We start from the raw sequence: 21,705 nt of genomic DNA on the forward strand, positions 1-21,705 counted from the left end.
TGGCCTTGCAATAATGTCATTACATGTGTTACACTGAAATTTCCTACACTGCAAGCATCGCGATGTCATCATTCCACGGGAAATACAAGGACATAGCCAGACGCTGTTGACTACAACCATTTCTTCATTAAAGATGTCTTCCCTATAAACGAAAATGTACAGTTGCCTACTAAGGAAGGCAAATTCGAACCACAATTTCACTATACTATACTCGGTTTTACAATATGCAAGTTTATTCTAGCAGGGTTCTACTGCACTAATCTGGATGTTCCATGATTGCAGAAAACCCTCTTTAGTGTGGCTACTTCCAGCGTCAATAATGCTGCCATTGTCAAAGTTCCACATGTGCAAAACAGTCCACCCGCAAGTGTACGATATTACAGGAAGATCAGTTAGAGAATAAGGAAAAAAAAAAAAGCTGGAAGAGCATTCATGAGAAACTCAATAAAATTGGCCTCTGCATTAGCCTTAATGAAACCAAATACATGCAACCTTGATTGAACTTCCCTTCAACATTGCGTCTATAGTAGGAGGCAACTTAAAAAAACAGCAGTTGGTAACACTGTAAATGGTCTGCGGCATCCTGTATTACTCCGGTGACCAACTACAAAGTCAGATATTTGAAGTTTGTATCAAACAAGCCAGATGCACCAAAATTATTAAGCTTATAATTTTGACTCGCGGTTGGTTTCTCGTTTAGGTAACAAGCAAAGCTTTTACAGTGGTCCACTTTTAATCAGGGAGGAATTATGTTCGGCGCTCCTGAATGTGGGCGGAGGTTCACTGCAGACTTAAGTTGTACCACACTACAGCAGTTGACAAGCTCACAAAAATGGCAATAATACCATGGCACCTTTAAGATGATACAGTAAAACCTCTTTAATTCAGCCCCTGTTAATGAAAAAATGGCCGCTTACTGCTCGCAGTGCATACTGCACGATTAGCGAATGCGGCTTGCAAGTTCGTATCATCTGCAGTGGCACGGAGGAGAGTTCTGAACATACAAAAATCCGTACACTGTACACAATGCGCTCTGGCTGGGGAATTTTACAAATTCGTATCAACCGTGTTCGCAAACTCAATGTGCCATCGCGAGCAGTATTGGTGCTTCCGTACGGTGCCATAGCAATGTGCTGACTGAAAAAACCTTTTCCGTTTCTCTTTGCTCCAGACAGATGTTTGAGCCGCACTGTACGGTAAACACGGTAACTACGGCAAATGCTCCCGTACGGCAAATGTGACTAGGCAAGCCTGGCAATCGTAGCAATGGAAACACGTTGCCGTATTTTCCGCACAGTTGTCCGGCCACATCATCTAGATTCTACAATATAAGTTATGGTGTCAGATGATCATTTATTTGGATGCTCCATGGTTGGCACCGGCTAATTCGAACAAGCTGTTGAAGTGGTGCCTTGTCGAGGAATGACCTGCTCGACAACTTATTGACCAGTTATTCGTCGTCAGGCCTGAACTGTACTTTAGAATGTTTCCTGCACCCGCTGAGGTGCGCACAATGGCAGATGAGCTGACAACCGGCAGGTCCTCGTCGATAGGCCAAAAGAGTGTGTGGAAGCACAATTTCATTTCTGGAGTTTCTTTGCCAACTTGCCAACCCGTGTCAACAGCAGTTATCAGCTTGTATCAGCCAGCCAGCTGAGCCGAGCATCGTTTAGAACCATGATTGCCTGGTGGATTTTTTTTTATAGCCTTTCAAAGGCGCCTTGACACACTGGCACCAATGTACACTTTCTTGCTCTCCATCTTCGTGGTATTTCCACCCTTCCATCCCACCCAAACTTCGTGTGTTCACTGTACGTGCGGTAAAGCCTCTCCATATATGAAGCCACATGCAAAGAACCTCCAGCACTACCACATTGCACATTGAAAAAAGCCACGTAGACCCTTACCATTATAGAGCAGCTCTACTTCCGAGACTACCGATAACGTGCACAAATTAAAGCATTTGACGAAACTGTGATGCATCGCCTCTGTTTCACAGTTTTCATTTCAACAAGAGATGGCCATTGCACCGGTTTTCGCCAAAGAAATTTTACTTTTAAGCAAACGATTTTTGGTGGTATTGGGGGATAAATCGATAATTCAACATTTGGATAACTAGGACAATTTTTCTATTCCCTTGAAGTCTGAATTAGTGAGGTTTTACTCTATTTAGAGAAATAATGGTATTTAAAACACCACCATGCAACTTAATATATGCTCAGTTTACATGGTTACACAAACCTGAGGTGGTCAAACTTGGAGAACAGTGAAGAGAACTCAATAGAGCGCTGCTGCAGCTCAACATTCATGTTACCACCAAAAGCATCCACAACTTTCTTGATCTGCCTGTGAAAGGGAAAAAAAGATTTGACGGGTAATTTAAAAAGAAGCAAGGCATAGCCTTGGTCAAAGGTCTTAAGGCCAAAGGCTTTTCGCTTCAGCAGCATAACAGAGCCATTACGGCACTATTAGAGACCAAATGACCTTGAAATGCTAGCAGGAGGTTTCTTCTTGCGGTAGAGAAGCTTCCTGCTTAACTTGCGTTTTGAATGATCAGCTGCACGCAGCATTCTAGGAACATTCATTTTGCTGCGGATGAACGCTTTGGCTTTAAGACTTTTGACCAAGACTGAACATTCAAAAAATCAATAGCAAAGACAACCCTTTGTTCAACTACATAAAGCCGCTAAGAGAATATTGCAAGCCTGGCAATGCAAGTCCGAGTAGCAGGCAGAAAAGAAGAAAAAAAATGTGAAGACTATAATGTTCAATCTGATACAAAGCACAAGCATCTGCAGAAGTGAAACACCAAGTATACTACAACTTAAAACTTTCTAACATGAAAAAAAATTGGCCAGCGATTACGCCTCTCAGTAAATGCTATTTTTGTGCGCAGCTGCTGTGGTATTTCAACTGTAGAAGACTGCATACAGAACACGCAGTACAGTACGGAGGTGGCTCAAGGTTTCGGCTTGGCTAGCGCATAGCGGTCCACCACCTCTAAGCCTCTCCTCGGGAAAGTGGACAATGGTGCACACTCTCTGGTGCCATCTCTTAGCGGGGCACTGCCGCAGGGCCAGCCTTCTGAATGCAGCCGCGCCCTCTTCCTCCGCTCTCCTCCTCACACCCTTTTATCTATTGTCCTACTTTTATCCTCTGTTGTGCTCTGCGCTCACTCTTTTTCATCCGCTGCTGTGCTGCTCATTCGCTCTGCCAATTACGTTGCAGATGATGGTGAAGGACACCACACAACCCACGAATGGACACTTAAGAGCTGCATCCAAAATTTTCATAACAGCAACAGAAAATTTAGAAGCATCAAATGAAATAGTGAAATCATTTCCTTAAAAGTCTATAGACACAAAGTGTTTGTGTTTCTGTGTTTTTACCTTGAAATACTCAACTGTTAGAACATGGGAGCCTGCGCTTGAACAACTATAGCTGGAGTTCAAATCATACACGGCTGAATACTCTACTGGCTAGTCCAATCAAATTATATGATGGGTTATTCCAACTTGCATTCTAAACTTGGAACTTTTGCACACTTATATCTTTCACGGTAGCTTGCCGGTAGGTGTCTTAGCAACTGGCCTCCTGAGTTGCATACTTTGGTCCTTGCAATAAGCTTCGACCCCTAAACCCAAATGTGTATCAACAGGAAGATGTGCTTCCAAGGCAGGCAGTCACTTTAACCCTAACCAGTTGATAGCAGCAGATGGCACCACCTTTCAAAATTTTGTGCCAAGATTAGAATCACAACAGTACAGTGCACCAGTGTAGCCTTGCTATGACACAACACTGAATGTCTTACAGTAGGTCTTGTGCTTCGCAGCCGTAAGATGTTAGTGTGTCCTGGAACTGTCATCTGAAATTCCTGCTTCTATTTTTCGGAACTAAGTGACATTGCCAACCGTTGGACAAGCCAGGTCAAGCCACGTGACATGGATAGGCAAATGATTCGCAGGCACACTAATGTTTGCATAAGGAACAATAGGAAGAATACCAACAAGAACTGAAAAGGCTGCCATGATTAGACCCTAAATTTGCCTCTTGGAACAGTTCAGCATGAATCAAACCTTAATCTTGACTTTTACTTTCTTTTGACACCTTACGCACTTTTTTTTTTTCAGGCACTATATGGCAAAATGCTTCACCTGTGCATTGCCACATAGTGGTTGCATATTCTAAAACGCACACGGATACACAATGCATTTCAAAGCTTTCTCCTAAGACCTGCTTTAGTACCTCACTTAAATTACTACAATTTATAAAAATAAACATCTGATTTTGCCACAATAACTGACTAAGCACAAAAACTTTTGGTCCAGTAACCTAAGTTCAGATATACAGGTACCAATGGTGCAAAACAAAAGCAGAAAAGGCCAGCATACAAGTCATTAAAATTCAACTTTGCACCATCAATGCACCCCATCAATGTAATACCGTATGTTTAATAGTGTAATGAACCTAACTTTTTCGGAAAAGTTGACATCAATTGGGTGAAAGGTTCATTACGAAAAAAAAAAAAGTGAACTGATTTTTTTTTTTTTTGCGAGAGTTGAAATTTCATATACGGCCGTCAGTCTCTCCATCCATCAGCAAAAGCATACGATCATCCATGTTCATGTTGCCGATGTTTAGCATTGTTCACTTTTAAAGGTGTTTGCTGTATCTTTGTGTGATCCGGCGATATTGTATTAGCCGATGGCGCCGGCCAATCATGCTGAGATAAAGCAAACAAGTTGAACACCGGCCCTGAAGGTCAGGTGCATGCTTAGAAAAGGTTAAAAAAAACTCACTCGCAGGACGGTTACGAGTGTGTAATGCAACTTTAAAGCATTAGCTGTGGTGTGCATTAGCTGTGTGTTGTTATGCCCGAGCACGCATTCCGCTGGCCTGCGTGCGCCTGCCATTGCTCAACGCAAGCCCAAACTCTCGGACATGTCGCAGCTTGCAGCATGATTCATCCAGGCTTGCCCGGAGGAATCCTCCCCCTCCCCCATCGCAAGCGCCGGCTCGAGCCGCAACCGATGCGTCGCCGGCAGCCCTTTCCCGGCCGCCAACTTCGAATGGCCGAGCTCCTCTCGTCCATTCGTCAAATTCGAACTGTGACCAGTGCCGTGACCTGATTGGAGGGTTTGAACAGCTGACTGCAAGAAGGGTCACGGAGGCTATAAAAAATCGAACCGCGCCGGACAGGAGCAGCAGGCGAGCAGACGCAGACATCAAGCCAGAGAGACGCTCTCCTGGCGCATCGTCATGAACCTTTGTGCGAGTATGTTGTGCTCTCAGCCACAGTGCTGATAATGTAACGCCCTTGCTTATAGTACTGTATATAAATGTTTTATTGCCTCACCGTCGCTTTTTCGCCTCATCGCTCAGCTCTGCACAACAGTGGCGGCAGGCTGAGATGCCCCAGTCCCAACAGTAGAGACAGGGTGGACGAACAGTGTTTAAGCATTTTTGCTCCCAATCTTGAGCTCGCCAAATCGCTTGGGGGTCTGAAGGTCGTGCTTCTTGCATAGCATTTCAGTGTAAAGGTTGTTTTATAACGTTCTGGTTTAAACTACTATGCTATGCTCCTCTACGATGCTCAAGCACTCACAGGCTTTCTAAGCATACAATGATTGGCACAGCCGGGCCAATCATGCGCAGCAGCATGCCAAGCAAGCCACCACCGCCAGCGTTCCTAGTGCGCACAGCGTCTTGACACTCTGCCAAGTCTGCCATGTGCGCCGAGAAATTACATCTGCAGAAAAAAAAATAGAAAAAAGCACGAATCGTGTTTCATGGAAAGACCCTTTTCAACCACAAGAAACCAAGAATGTGCCAGGTGAACATATAGCACTTCACCACTCGTTACAGCAAAAAAGCAAGCTCAATTTTCACAACCCTCTTCCTTGTCATAGTCCAGGGGTTCTCAAACTGGGGGGTTCCGCGGGCTGCTCTCGTGGGTTCTGAGAACACCCACACTTGCCTCTCCTTTTTTCCGGTAGACTTCTTGCGGGCGTGCGCGAAGCAGACACAGCACCTGGCTTGTTAAAACTCATTTCAAAGCGTTAGCTCTTTTTCAGTTTCATGCTGTCGGCGTCTGTGCCATACGTAGCACGCCAAGACATTGAGCGCCAGTAACGGCACCACGTGTTCTTGTCTTGATGGGACACCCCGAACACCCCCCTCCCAAAGCGGTTTAGCCCAACTGCGTGTGTGTGGCGCGGCTCTCCCTCCCTCAGACAGCCACCCCCTAGAAAAAGTGGTTCGACCCATCTCTCGCTCTGTCACAGCCACGTGGCACGTGCGCCTGCGCGCAGTTCAGTTGCAAGTCGCATCCTCGGAACGTAGTGCTCGTCCGCTCTGTTCAACGAGATGGCTGCCGTGAAACGGCAGAACTTGAGAATATCCGCAAATATAGAGATTATCAAAAGAGTTGAACATGGAGAAAAGAAGTCGGATGTCGCCGCAGCGTGCAACATCCCAAGAAGCACGCTGAGTACGGTCTTGAAAAATAAGGCCGACATTAGGGCTAAGGCGGACAAGAGGCCTGGTGCTAGCGGTGGCCGTCGAGTATGCACGGCTGCATATGAAGACGCGGAGGCAGCAGTGTACAAGTGGTTCCTTGATGTCAGGTCGCGGAACATCCCTGTTCCTGGCCCCATAATTGAGCAGAAAGCGAAGGATCTCGCTTTCATACAGAATAGACCCGGCTTCAAAGGCGGTTCAGGTTGGCTGCAGCGCTTCAAAGAGCGCCACAGCATTGTCGGCCAGGCTGTCACCGGTGAAAGCCACGCGGTGGACGCCAGCAGCGAGCAGAAATGGATTGACGCAAATTGGAGCGACATCACGGCAAGATATCATCCCCGCAATATATTTAATGCCGATGAGACAGCCTTGTTCTGGCAAATGCTGCCCAACAAAACGCTGGCGTATCCTGATGATAAGTCCCATGGCGGGAAAGTTAACAAAGCCCGAATACCGGTGTTGCTCGCCACCAACGTCAATGGATCAAGCAAGCTTCAACCACTTGTGATTGGTAAGAGCAAATCGCCGCGGTGCCTGAAGAATGCACTCACTGTTCCGGTGACCTACGTGTCCAACGGAAAAGCTTGGATGACAAGCGAAGTTTTTGGCAAGTGGCTGAAGTCCTGGGACGACGACCTGGTAAGCAAAGGCAGAAAGGTCTGCTTACTCGTTGATAATTGTTCTGCTCACCATTGTAAGGTCAACGTCAGCAACATAGAGCTTCGCTTCCTGCCACCGAACTCAACGTCGGTGCTGCAGCCTTTGGATCAAGGTGTCATTCGTGCACCGAAGGCAGGCTACAGAAAGCGCCTTGTGCAACGATTATTGCTAAATCTCCGCACTGGCCGGGAGTTGAAAATTGACCTCCTGGGCGCAATAACGATGTTGAATGCATCGTGGAACGACGTCAGAAAAGAAACAATTCGAAATTGTTTCCGTCACTGTGGACTCTGTGCTTCTGGAGAGGCTGGCGCCACCTCAACTGAAAGTTGCGATGAACCCCTCGACATCGATGAACCACTCGAGGAACTTGACGATTTGTTAACACAGCTGTCAGAGTTCCCAGGTGCCGTTTGTGATGGGACTGCAGCTACAGACTTTGTCTCCATTGACAACGATGTTGTGACTACCGGAGAGCTCGCTGACGAAGATATTGTTGCCGATCTGGCTAGGGATCTCACTGGCGGCGGTAACTGCGAGGACCCAATGAGTTCCAACCCGCCCACGTGTTCTGAAGCACTTCATGCGCTGAGCGTTGTTCGTCGCCACTGCGTGTCCATAGAAGGCTGTGGACTCGGCTGTTCCCAGTCACTCGACAACATTGAAAAGTGCATGCTAAACAATTCTTTGAAAGCGAAAAAGCAGAAGACGATCGGCTACTATTTCTCGCGCTAATATGCACACCATACATGTCTTTAGGAAGTAAAGAACACTTCTTAATGAGGCGCGTTTTGTACATTGTCAATTTCTTTAAACGTTCTATATCGAATTACACAATATATTGAACTAATTCCGTTTTTTTTTTTTTTTGCGAGTTCGATATATGCGGGTTTGACTGTAATCATAGAGGGTAAGGGGGTGAAAGGACAGAGTATTAGCAATCTGGCTGTACACATGCCGTATAAACACGTGTAAGGGCCGCACCCTTGTATGGGCCATATTAAAAAAAAAAAAAACTGTGCAAGGGCCGCACCCTAACTTTCCACGACCCACGCAGGAGTAGCCTTTGAAATGCACGCACCGTGTCCTCCGCGATCAGCTCTAGCTGCGAACAATGGTGCGCTTGATGCGGATGCCACGCACGCGCACAAGAGCTTCCAGGTGCCGCCCACGGATGGCGCCTGTGGACGCGGCTCATCATCATCAACTTTTTACACCACCGCAACCTCTTGCTATCCATATCGGCATCAGTATCATCAACTCCAGCTTTTTGTGGCTATCAAAAGCATGGGAGTTGTGGTAGCGTGTTAGTTCAGCGCAGTTGTGGCTTCCGCATGCTGCTGCCGAGCGTTGCAGTTTTAGCACAATGGGCAAGCACCTTAATAGCTACACGGCTGGGAGTTTGCTCTCAAATATGGCAAACGTGCGGTGGGCAGAAAATTCGACGTGGCTCAGAAGTGCGTCCAACGATGGTGCAACCAAAAGGATGCATTAAGGAACACAAGCGAAAAAAGTGCGCTTTCCGAGGCAAGTCAAGCAAGTTTCCTGAAATGGAAGAAGAGCTGCTCTGCTATGTGATGGAAGCACGGAACAACAGCTATGCGTTGACAGCAGACATGCTACACGACTTGTGGGATGAGCATGCACCAGAGCACAGCACCTGCTCGGAGTCTACTGAATACTCGGCGAGTGACAACTGAACGTAGGATACATGCCGCTCATTCCCTGATTGGTGTGTTTTTATTTTTTTAAAGTTTTTTTTTCGCACATCGCATGTATGGATCGCACCCCGAAAACTGGCCCTCAAATCAATTGCAGCCCTTACATACGTTTATACGGTATACAACGAACAGGCATACCTGCAACATCATTGGTAATGTGCCATTTAAAAGAGATAGGAATAAGAACAAAGTTTTCAGACAATGAACTTTACTTAATGAGCAGTAAAAAAAGCTGGTAGCTAAAAACCGTAGCAAAGCTTTGCTATGCCATAAAGTATTTAAATGCATGATGTTTAAATTATAAACACGTACACAAATGCATGTAATGTGGCAAATGCTGTAGCCGATGGTGTTGACACAGGCAACAGAACACGCACAGGAGAAAACAAAACTCACGGTGCAGACGACGCAAATCGCACACTTAATTTCATTAGAGATGTAACTGCATATTCCTTTGTCACAAGCAGCACTTGATTGTTGCTCAGCATCTTCTCATAAAAGTCTACAATTTCATCTTCAGTAACCTGAAAAGAAGCCAAGCAAAATAATGCTAGCCACTTCTTCCACACAAACTTCCAAACAACTAGCAATGCCAAAAGCAGGTTATTATCTCCACTGCCTACCACACCACGAAGAGTTTTTTGCCGGAAATAAGCACATTTCCTATGCAGAACAAACAAAACCCATTTAGTATTGCCTTGACACTCATGATTGTGTATTATGACACCTCAAAATTATTCTTTCGCTCTTTATGTTTTTTGTGTGTGGTATGTCTTGAAGCAGGGTGTGGCACTGAGGGGACACTTGTGCCACTCACAGAGGGCGACCTGCACTACTTTCAAGGTTCCATGCTGTGCACTTAGCGATTCCTGCCACCTGTTGCAAACAACCAAAAACTGGACTTATTTGGACACAGTTAATATTAGTTTTGACAGGCAGAAGCAGTTAGTCTTCATGGTTTGCTTTTTCCAAAGAAAATGAGCATCACCTGTAAACTCACTGCCCACGACGACTGTGTCAGACGCATGCATCTAAATATGCACTTGCCAGTTAACCTCTTACTTGCCAATATTCCAAAAGTGGAACACGTGAAACTCAATTTTTTTTATTTCCCTTCAGAACACACCTTTCCCCGAAAATTTTGTTTTTGCACAGTGCATGATGATTGTGGAAAACATTGCAACTATAATATATTATTACTGATAAATGGACATATGTTGGGCCTCCGTCACGGCTGAATATTTGCAGATCACTATCGCAGGGGAAAAAAAAAAAATGTTCACATCAACAAAACAGGACAATAGTTAGCGATTTCATAAAAGAAAACTGAAGAACTAAAGCCTGTGTGTCTTTCACTGGCAGTGGGTTTAATGTAAATGTTCCATTTTGGAAACATAAGCGTTTGGCAGTAGCAAAAAAAAAAAAAAATATTACTACCTAAGAGCCTCCCTCATTGCACCGACTGTCTGAAATGCTGTCTCATTTTGTGTATCAAATGTGTGGGCTCAGATCTGCTAATGTTATCGAACACCGTGTTCGTTGGCAGTGTCCCGAGCCCACGCTACATACGGGCTCTCACCTTCCGGCTGTGTGTGGCATCTGAGAGGGGTTTCAAAGCATTTTGGGTGTCTTCACGACCCTGAGTCCCGCCCGATTACCGCAAAAATTGCACGAAGCGAGAAGAGGCGGGTGCATGCAGGGTATGACACCACCCCCCATTTCCCCAAGTGGGCACCGTGCATAAAGATGGCGAAGGCCCCACAAGGCCCATGCAGAGGGTGGTGACGTGATCACGAAACTGAGCCACGCTCAGATCGTCATGAAACGTATATATCATGGCTCTTCTGCAACAGCCACTGCATAAGAAATGCTTCCCTGCCTCCCATGGCTTCTGATATCCTCAATGCGATGCAGCTGACCCAGTAAAACAAAACATAATTCAAGCACAGTGGTTTTTTCTACAATTTGCTCAAGTACAGTGGTTTTATGGAAACAATGAATAACTGCGCAAAAAGGACGGGACAAGAGAGAAGAATCACACGAGACAAGCGCAGACTAAAAACTGGTTTATTGCACAAACGCCTCCTTCCTTCGACAACAAAGGCCATGCGCAACAACCGCAAAGACAAAAGCCATAATCACGTCAAACCAAGAAACTCCAACTCCTTGCCGAATTTTTAAATGATGGCATCACAATACACATTAACACGGCGTAGAGAAGGCCAGATATCTGCGCCACATAGGCACTGCCGGCAATGGACAGAAAGGCACATGGTGCACCTGCTTGCAGAGTTAATAACTGCTATACTGTGGAAGAAACAAGGTAAGAGAGGTGCACAGCTACCCAGCTGGAAAACTTCAGTGCACTTGGAGCCTCAAAAATCAACTAAGAAGCAAAAAAAAAAAAAGATAGCAGTGGCTGCAGAAGGGAGTGAGAGAAAAGGAGAGGAACGGTGAAAAGAAGAAAGCTAGACCAATGCTGTTTTCAAGTAGGACAATGTGACCATAATTTGCACACCCACGACTTTTTACCCGGACTTTTTACGACTTTTTACGCTCTGCTGCGCCAGACCACCAGCATGTACGCGGCTGTGCGCAAGGCAGGCTTGCGAAGACCGGCGAGGCAGCGTCACCATGTGCGAACGCAAAAGTTGCAAGTGGCAAGGGCACGCATTATACAGCGTTCATCTGCACGCTGGCAGTCGCTTTCCCGGACGATCAGTTGCACGCGCACCTCAGTCCTAAACTACTGAACAGTGTCCTGTCGGCTTTGCAGCTAGTCAGCCGGGCCACACTCGAGGGTGCCGTTTTATCACGCCCGTCATCTCCTTTGCCTCCTACTGCCAGCTTTGTGATTGTATCGTTTCACGTTTATTGCTCTGAGCTGTGCACGTCGTCATGCCATCCTGCGGGAAACTACATAATGTGGCGGGGCGGGAGGAGGTACTTGTGTTACATTTGGAGTCAACTTTTTTTTTAACCAAGGAGAGATGCGAGATGGGGGCCTGGTCTATGTATAGGTAGCAAAATACAGTATACATTGCGTGTTATGACCTCTGTAATGTTTTCTAGGACGTGCTCAGAAAATTTTCGCATAATTTGTGCACCCCCTTTTTGAAGCCCTAACTTAAAAATAAAAAGTGCACAAATTATGTGAGTAAATACGGTACCCTCTCGTTGCAAGGTTTTTCATTCACTGTTTTCATGTAACACATTTTTTGGCATGCATAATGAGCATACAGATCTTTTTGGGGAGGCAGTTCTGTTAAAGGGACCCAGAAAGGGGCTGTCAATAGAGTTGCGATATGTCTGGGATGTTCAAAGACGATGGTTCATAACTATCACCCAGCAAGAATTATTTTAATGCGTTTTGTGGAAGCTGAGTTACATGCAGACAAAATTTAAACTTCCGCGTCTTCGTGCCGTTCCCTCTCCTCTCACATGCCAAAACGGCAGCGTGCCTTCACTGGCCCAACCTACTCGGCCCCACCCGTACCTCTGCCGCATGCGGAGTGGCTGCAGCCGCGGTAGCGCGTGACGTCTGAAAAAATTTGGTGCTGTGAACCAATGGTAAGCCCCGGCTGCTGACGTCATTTGCAAGACGTGACGTCGTATGCCATGTTTTCGTGTGAAGGCCCAGCACCACACGTCGCTGCGAGGTGCGAAAGCGCCAATTTTAAAAATGTATTGCAAATTTCCCGCTCGCTTTTGAGGTCTAGTACGCGGCATGGATGCTCGGTGGCTTGTACTCAACATAGTGCAAGCATTTTAAAGTCAAGCTCAAACACCCCTTTCTGTGGCCCTTTAACACGAACTTCTGATACGGCAAACAAATCTTCTGCTCCCTTCAAAATAGTCTCAGAGGGAGTCTACTGTATTGTAGCTATAAGCGCTCTTTTTTTGGGGGGATGCTAATAAATGATAAGGTGCTCAGAAATTAACTGCTTTTAGGTGCAGTACACCATATTGCCTTCTCAAATGCAGTTGCCAAAGAACAGGTATGCTCAGAATTACAATTCACTTATTTTCAATTATATAGAACGCCCATACTTTTCCTTGAAAATAAATATTACAAAGTCTGGTACAATTTAGCACAGTCATGCACAGTTACAATTATAAAACATGATTTTGGCAAGGCCCCCAACGTGCACACTTCAATAATAATGAATAGGGTTGCTGTCTGCGTGCTTCACAAACCAATAATGTCAGCCACTATGAGAAAAGATGGCCACTTGCAGTCCTCACTGAAGCCTCTTGTACCAGAATGACACACTGATCATAAAATGTTTCAAGCCCAAAAATACTCTGCATACTGCTTGTAGCCACAAGTATGCAATTCCGTCGGGGCAAATTCATTTACCTACATGCTTAGCTTCATAACTGCAGCTGGTACTACTGACCAAGCACTTGACCACAAGCAGAAAACAGTAGGGCTAGGGACTCACGTTGACAGGATCTGCATCGGACCCTTCAGCAGAGTTGAGCAGGTCCCCAAACTCGCCAAGACACCAGCAAGCCACTTGGGCCAGAGGCTGCCGTGGACAGAAGTCTTCTTGGGAAACCTGCCGCCACAGCTGCTGTACTGTGTATGTGTGAAGAGAGCTAGTTTCCGAGATGAGCTGAATGAGGCTGCCTACGACATCATCCCGTACGTAGTTGCCCGCCTGTGCAAGAACACAAAACCTTAGTACCTATGCCAAGGTACCCACAGAAGCCCAAGAAAATCAAATACTCACTGTTGTCAAAACTTTGATCATGGTGTCAATGTGCCACCGTTTCGAGGGCGAATACCTGATGTGATGAGAAAAAAGAAAAGAAATAAAGTCAAATAAAAGTGCATTTGGATCTTTAGAATAGTTCATAAATGGCGCCATAGTAATTTCAGCAATACAGCTATTTTGTGGGGTAAGCAAGCAGCAAACAAACAGCACAATAAGTTGAAGCCCATGAGCGTATCACACTGGAAAAGCACACACGAATTTGTGCCTGTAATGCATCAGAGTTTGTCACCACATGTCACCACAACCTTTTTTTCATTCATGTCCCAAAAGTGCACAGCATGAATGTAGCAAAAGTCAAAGCAGTGTTAAATTTTTGAAGTTATTTAACATGGCTTACCAAGACATAAGCATACGCAATAGCTGTACCTATCAATTTTTTTTTTTTGCTTTAGTTGCACTAAGAAACCTGTTTGCTGTACTCTTCTAATGATTCTGTACCCTTGGAAAGAGCCCTGTGAAGTATGCCGGCGTCTGTAATGAGTGTCCCATGGCCTGAAACAGTATCTCGTCATTCATGCAATTTTGTATGCATTGTGGTAGCAGCAACAAATGTAGCCATCGCACGCTGTAGCACACTGTTCGAAAGCTCTAGACAGTTGTGTGGCTCCTTTAAACGCAAGCTCGGGGTGAGTATAATATAACAATTCCTTCCGAAATCGATTCCATGTTTCAATTTCCATGTTTCCTTTACCATTCATTGGAGTGACGCCATGCCCTAGGCTTCAGCCAATAACCAAGCGTGAACGTGGGGCATGGTGTCACTTCAGAAAATCAAAAAGGGCAGGAAATTAAAAATGGCATGGAATAGGCTTGTGGTTTGTTATGTTACCCCATTTACACGAATGTAAGTCGACTCAATTGTAAGTCGACCCCCCACATCACATTTTAGAAAAAAGCAAAAAAAACTTGAGGAGGTCGTTTAAACTTGGGCTTTAATAACAGAACAAGATAGCATTATCCTGCGGCTGCCACTTATCGGCTGCCACGTGCGAGTGTGTCCATGGGCACATTCCAAAATGAAAATGTATTAAACACTGCACTACTTGTCCACACTTGCGCCATCGTCCTCACTAGACCTGCTGTGGTCCCACAGTACGTCGTTCTATCGCCGCCGTGCAGCGAAATCCCGCCCTTTGCAAACAGCCACATCACGACATCACGTGGAACAGCCGAAAATTTTGCCTCGCTGCAGCTGCCACACAGTTGTTCGTTTCTTTGGCGTAAAACATTGCAGCCATCTCGAATGTAGCCGTGAACGAGCGCCTATCACTTCAGGACCGGGAGCACAAATGACAACTGACAAAGCACTACATTAAAACTTGTGAAACGTGGCCAACAGATGCGTCAGAGCCAAAGAGAAACTATGTGTGAGTGGCGTTGGCTCTTCCGTCGGCTACCGACACTCCGCGGCACCACTGCCGTTCCGAGTGGCGATGCCGCTCCAAATGGAACAGTGGCCCTTCCATCAACTATTGCTGCTCCCTTGAGTGCCAAGTGCACAGATGAAAGCAAAAAAGAAAGAGTAGAAAGCGAATGCGTTATCGGGCCGCCGCCGCTTATTAGCAGCCACAATCTGCAGCCCCGTGTGGGGAGTCGGGGGTGCCGGTTTGCTGCTTATCAATGGCTGCCATCGGCTGCTACACGCGGGGAGGGGATGCCGGTTTTGCGCATTGACATAGCAGTTGCTCAAGGCCAGCACCAAGAGCGATGCGCCGGAGTGTGCAGCAGAAATGCAACCACGAAGTAGCATGGCTGATATCTCGTTTGTCTTGCCTTTATTTATACTGTCATGCTTTGGTTTAGATTGTTAGTCGACCCCTTCCCCCTTTGGATTTTCAAATTTTGAAAAATGGGTCGACTTGCAATCATGTAAATACAGTTTACCATCCCAGGCTCTGCAAACTTTCCTGCCACTGATACGTTGTAGTGGCATTACTGTCATCATTGTACTGCTATTCACACTTCTAAACCACCAGTAGACTGTGCCACACAGCATGTGTGCACACCGATTATGTCTGTCAGGATCTTTGACAATATCTAGACCCGCAATTATTTGCTAGTATGATCAAAACCGTATGCTCTCTACACAATTTTAATGACCTCTACAGTGTTTAACTAATTATAGAGCAGATTTTTTTACCACTGCATGTCGGCTGCGGGTGCGTTCTTACTCTCGGCACCAGGAACCATCTGTTGGTTTGCGCGGCCTGGTGGACTGCAGGTCACGCGAGCAGCATGCACATTTGCGTGGACGTGCTTTTACTTTCTGTTGTTGATGGCCTCTGCCACATAATTTATATGTGCGTGTGTGCGTGCATGCGCTGCACTAAGCGTCACAAGTAACATTCGTCCTGTATCAGAAAGTACCACAGCCGAACCCAATTATACTGAACTACCCTTAATATCAAACAATTTCTGGGCACCGTAAGGCTACAACGTGAACATATAGTAAAATATACACCCTTATCGTACAAAAATTAGCCATCACATCCGATATAACTTCGGGCAACACTGGACAACTCAGGAAGCTGGCTTTTTCTCAACACATCTTCAAGGGTTAGCTTCCTCGCAAGTCCAATCGAACTTCGGTCAACTCCAGCCGACTCAAGAAGCTTGCTTTCCCTCAGCACATCTCCAGAGGATAGCGTGGGTTTATGGGGTTTAACGTCCAAAATTGACAGATTATGTGGGACGCCATAGTGCAGGCCCCGATTAATTTCAGCCACCTGGGATTCTTTAACATGCACCGACACTGCACAGTACATAGGCCTCTAACATTTCCCCTCCATCAAAATGCAACCGGTGCTATCGGGACCGAACCCGTGTCTTTCGTCAGCAGCCAAGCACCATAACCATTGAGCCACCACGGTGGTTCCAAGAGGTCAGCTTTTCTGAATAAACCGGCGGGTCCCATGGTGCTACTTAATGTGTGCAGACCAATAAAGATGCAAATTTGCAGCGAGCACGTACCCAGCCAACTCGTAGTGCGCAAGTTGTGCCCGCTTTCTGATGCAGTTAGCACCTGAGGTGCGTCACGCTGCCATCGGAAATTTTGCATAGTTTTCACTGTCTCTGTGCGTGCGTGATGGCAGCCACGAAACAGAAGAACCTCTTCTTTTCCATGAAAGTGGGAATTATCAACCGAGTTGAGCAAGGTGAGAAGAATCCAAAGTTGACGTAGCGTACAAGATTAAAAGAACCACACTGAGCACCATTTATGAGCAAGGCTGACGTTCGGGCTAAAGCGGAGAAAAGACCCGGCTCTTCTGGCACCAGAAGTGTATGCACAGCTGCATATGAAGATGCTGAGGCCGCTATGCACAAATAGTTACTATACACTGCCGATTAGTGTACACTCAGCAAAGCCCAGCCGCTGACACGTTAAAGTAAGCAGCAGTAAAAAAGTTTTTATATCTCAAGTGGACTTGAAGTGTTTGGTTTTGGTTTTATCCCAAAGTGATTCATGCTATACGAGACACCATAGTGGAAGGCTCCAGACAATTTCGACCACCTGGCGCTGTGTTACGCACACCAACATCATACAATACATGGGTCTCAAGCATTTTGCTGCCATCGAAATGAGACTGCTGCAACCGGGATCGAACACGAGTCTTTTGGGTTAGCAGCCGAGCACCATAACCACTGAGCAATCGTGGCAGCTGAACTTGAACTTTGTCCCACTTGCTTCAAGTGCCTGCAAACTGGAAATGGTGCAACTATATATCATATTTTTGTGTGCTGAATACTACCCAGCTATCAAGCAAACCATTCAATGTGCTTTTATCTTTTGCTAAGAGGCTTCCTTGGTGTTCTATGTGTTTTTACAAGCATGGGTTCGCAGTTCGAGTTTCCTTCTGGTGGGAAATAGAAATGTTTTGAAAAATTCTTGAGGCTGGCTGAGGTATGGATACATACCACGCTTGAGACCTCTTTTACGTACAAATGTGCACCCCATTTTTACGTAAAGCTAGAGGTTGAAACAGCGTGAAAGCGACGCCATTCAATTCCTAGAGTCATTCTGAGTGCAATTTTACCATTTGTATGGGTGTGGGACATGCAAGCAGCTTTTGAGCAGACAAAGGAATGGAAATGAGGGGCTCGTTATGACATACATATGAAGAAAGCCAACAGTCACCGAAAACAAGCTTCCTTCATAAGTATACATAAAGCTTGCACTTTAGATTATCTTCCAATCCTAATAAATGCAGTTGTTTGTGTTAGGAGACCACAGAAAAGAAGTGGAAAGATGAGCATTCGAGGTTAACACTTGCGTGTACCTACCGTAAAAACCGGACTATAGGTCGGACCGGAATATAGGTCGACCCCCTAACTAACCAATTCTAAAAATGAAAAAGATATTTTTCAATGGGAAAAGTACCGAAAGACATCCTTACTTTGAAACAAATGCGACTCGAGAGGTTGCACAATGGTGACAGTATTTAATTTCATTTAAATGCTGCTTTTATGTACACCCGGCAAATTTTTTAACAATATCGCGCACCAATCGGCCCGCGTGTTTGTTTCTGGCACAGGCAAGTACGGCGCCGTAGAGCAAAGCCCTCCTCTTCATGAATCGCCGCAACCAGGATGGCGAGCCTTTGAATTGCGCCCTCGTGAGTCTAGAGGCACGCGCGATCTCTGCCGCTTTCACGCGGATGCATTCGGCAGTCACAGGCAGCGATCTCGCTCGCAGCGCAACGTTTCCTTCCTATTCTCGATACACTACGGTCTGCCCACGAAATGTTTTCTTCTGGTTGCTGCAAGTTGTAATACGCAGCTTCTGCCTCCGCCAGTACTGAATGCTCTTTTCGGATACTCCAAATTCGCGCTGTGCCGCCAGGTTCCCGTGAGCTTCCTCGTACTCAACCGTGTTTTTCATAAAGGCGACGGTAAATTGCCGTTAGCTTCCGCTTTGCATCTACTGAAACGCAAAATGGTGGCACTGCTGCTGATGGCGATGGAGGCTGTTGACTTCAGCCACCCATTGTTGCAAGACTTCCGTATTTTTTCCGCCAATGACCGGTATATAAGACGGGGGTCGACTTTTCACCATGGTTTTTTGAAAAAAAGTTCGACCTATATTCCGGTTTTTACGGTACCTGTCTCATTCTGTGTTGTCATGCACATCAGGATAGGCTGAAAATCAAGAACAAATATTGCGTGTATGTGGCCAAAGCACTGAATGCACGCTGCGATAGGGCAAACACAGCATGGTAAATGAAAGCCTCATAACAGTTTTTTTAAGGGCTACCAAAGCTATTAATATTAGCAATGGTGCTACTGCACCCTGTCATGCTGAAGGTTTAAATGCAGCCAAGAAAAGTAGATACAGCGAGTCAAGCAGCAGTGATGTGCAAGCAGCTGCGTAATCACAGCAAGTGGAATGGGATTCAAACTAACATTTCTGCAGCTATGAAAAGGTTTGAAGAACAGAGGGCTTTGAACTCGGGGTCAGCCTTCTCCAAGAACACCAGCAGCTCTTTCGTCATGGCTCGGATGTTTTGCATGTTGATGAGGGCAAAGCACAGCTCCAGTGCACGCCTAGAAGAGAAAAGCAAACAAGACATCATGCAAGCAGTGTTTAAAAGTACTGCCAACTTTTAAAACTTGTTTGAAATTTTCACACGCTATCATTTCTGCCAAGTTCAGACTATAGGCAGAATGCAGTAGTGAGGTAACTTTATACCGGTCACTTTGCACAGTATCAGACACATGTAAAACAACAGCATCCTTTTGAAATGACCGAACATACCGTAAAAGCCCACGTATAATAGAAGGTTTTTTTCTGGGATTTAGCATGCCAAACTTCCACTTTGTTTTATATGCAGATCCAAGCAATTTTCATCCCAAATCTGCAGTTCCGGTTTCGTTACTATTCAGTGCTATCACTATCAGGCTTCCAGCGAGAAGAGACACTATCTAGCGGATGTGTCAGCTGGCTGTTTCAGTGCTTTCAATTTCAGTGCCATTTCACCACGCTGACCTCACGACGGCCATGCTAGAGGAAGCACAACAACCACACCTCGCATGATATTAGGGCCACGAAAAGAGTACGTGGCTACTTGTAAGAGTAAAGTAATGGCAGCTGCTGAAAGAACCGGATGAGGTAATGAAATCTTGCAGTTACTGCCAGTGGATGGCTGAACCAAGCCTCCCCTGCCACGCTCTGCAGCTGGATCATGGATGATTGGACTTGCATTCCCAAGAACCTCATGGGCTGCACTTTCAAGAAATGCGGGACTCGGAACATGTTCGACGGTACCAAAGATAAGTTTCTATGGAAAGATACCTCTGACAAGGGACTCTCGGAAGGCAGTACATCGAACAACAACTAACACTAAAGCACTGGCTCCGAAGACACTTTCCAACCATATACGCCATGCCTGAGCGCATGCTGGAGCCCGTCTGCACATGCATGCGGTACGAGAGGTGAGCAGGAGCCCAGATCTGTACATGACAGATATCAGCGCCTGCACTGCCATCTCACACGTGCGCCGAAAGCGGCACACCAGTTTACAACAATCGGAGGACCACACAACTTCCGTGAGTGCCAGGGTGAGTCTCAGCTGCTCTTTTCTTCATGGTGTGAAATTTTCTGATCAAGTGTGTTAGCGCGAGAGGGGGAGCGAGCTAGCACCAGGAAAAAAGAGATGAATGCCCCTTTTTGACGCCTGGCACGGAGTGGCGCTGGACGCACAAGTGCAGTGCGTAAGCCTTGCAAATGCATGTCGATTCTCCTGATCAAGCGCAAAATACAGTGCAAATAAATGCTTTCAATGAGCTTTCCTTACTCATATTGTGCATGGATAAAAACTTTTTTCTTGTTTTCGCTATACCCAAATTACACCTCGCATTAGTCGATCCAAGATATATCATATTCAAAATGTATCGCGAAATAGTTCGATATATCGATAAATTCAAGATATAAAACACAGCAACAAATAAGTTTATCTGTAACCCAGAAGGGTGAATAAGATATGATGCACCCATGCCCGCTTCCTGCTTTGGGAGAAGCCACCACCGATCATAGGAGGTCTAATTATATTATCGGTACACTATAAGTGCAGTAATGTCACAATTAAAGTTAGGGTACAGTTAATTTCTGCATCGCCTTCAGTGGCAAAACGGGCCATGCGAGAGTTGACACAAGTCTTCGTCAGCTAGGCTGGCTTCACCGCATGACAACCAGTGCTCCGAACGCTGGCTTCACCGCACGACACCAACGCCGCGTTAAAAAGAAGCATGCCATACTGAACGCCACCCTCAAGCACATTCCACATTCACCTCGTCACACAGTTTTACAGCTCTAGCGTTGCCAGCAGACGCCTAAGGCTGCGCAGCTGACCTGGCTCCGTGAGCAAAAGGTGATCATGGAAGCGCCGTTAGGAGAAGCGCCACTTGCACGGGCACAACGCGCAGTTCATTCTGTTGAATGTTCCTCTGAACAGCAGAACTTTAAATGCGAACAAAACCTCCATATTTTTGCATCGGATTTTCGAGGGGTCATTCAGACAGTTCGATACAATCAATAATTCGATACATCCAATATCAACAGTATAAGCAGGTCCTTAATATATGAGGGTTTTTAAGGTACTCATTAAAACTTTGCCTGGAATTTCCAGTTCATTTTAAAATTGACCACAGAAATTCAGAGATGTCTGTTTCAAAGCTTAACTTATGTTTCACATGCTTTTTATTTTCTATAAAAAACAATGTAACTGAATGTGCCATGTTTTTAATCCTTCATAAAAAAAAATGCAGATGACAATCGCAATAAATCCATGCAAAATGGCACAAGAAAAACAATGAAATATTCAATACAGTTGGAACACAGTAGGCATACCTGCGAATTGAAACATCAGGATCCTTGAGGCAATCTAGGATGGTATTGCGGTGTCTCTGAACTGCTGTGTAGTCAGCATGCACTGTCCGGAGCAATGTGTTGAGAGCCACATAGCGAATGTTCTTGTCCGTGTTGAGGAGAAACCTGCCCAGAATGTTTACCCCCAGAACCTGTCAAGTAG

The 21,705-nt window shown here is 45.8% G+C and overlaps 1 protein-coding gene across 20 annotated transcripts in view; it reads right to left on the reverse strand.

The window, feature by feature from the left end:
• Positions 1–21,705, reverse strand: part of AP-1gamma (adaptor protein complex 1, gamma subunit) — a 141,466-nt gene that overhangs the window by 62,227 nt on the left and 57,534 nt on the right. For all 20 annotated transcript variants that reach the window (XM_077647541.1, XM_077647549.1, XM_077647556.1 and 17 more), the window contains 6 exons: positions 21,525–21,694; positions 19,082–19,222; positions 13,637–13,691; positions 13,346–13,564; positions 9,297–9,424; positions 2,242–2,346 (listed from right to left, as the gene is read on the reverse strand). In XM_077647541.1, the coding sequence (XP_077503667.1) occupies positions 2,242–2,346; positions 9,297–9,424; positions 13,346–13,564; positions 13,637–13,691; positions 19,082–19,222; positions 21,525–21,694 (818 nt within the window). The remainder of the gene's footprint in view (positions 1–2,241; positions 2,347–9,296; positions 9,425–13,345; positions 13,565–13,636; positions 13,692–19,081; positions 19,223–21,524; positions 21,695–21,705) is intronic.

The sequence above is a fragment of the Amblyomma americanum genome, chromosome 1 (genome assembly GCF_052857255.1).
Source record: "Amblyomma americanum isolate KBUSLIRL-KWMA chromosome 1, ASM5285725v1, whole genome shotgun sequence".
NCBI classification, from domain to species: domain Eukaryota; kingdom Metazoa; phylum Arthropoda; class Arachnida; order Ixodida; family Ixodidae; genus Amblyomma; species Amblyomma americanum.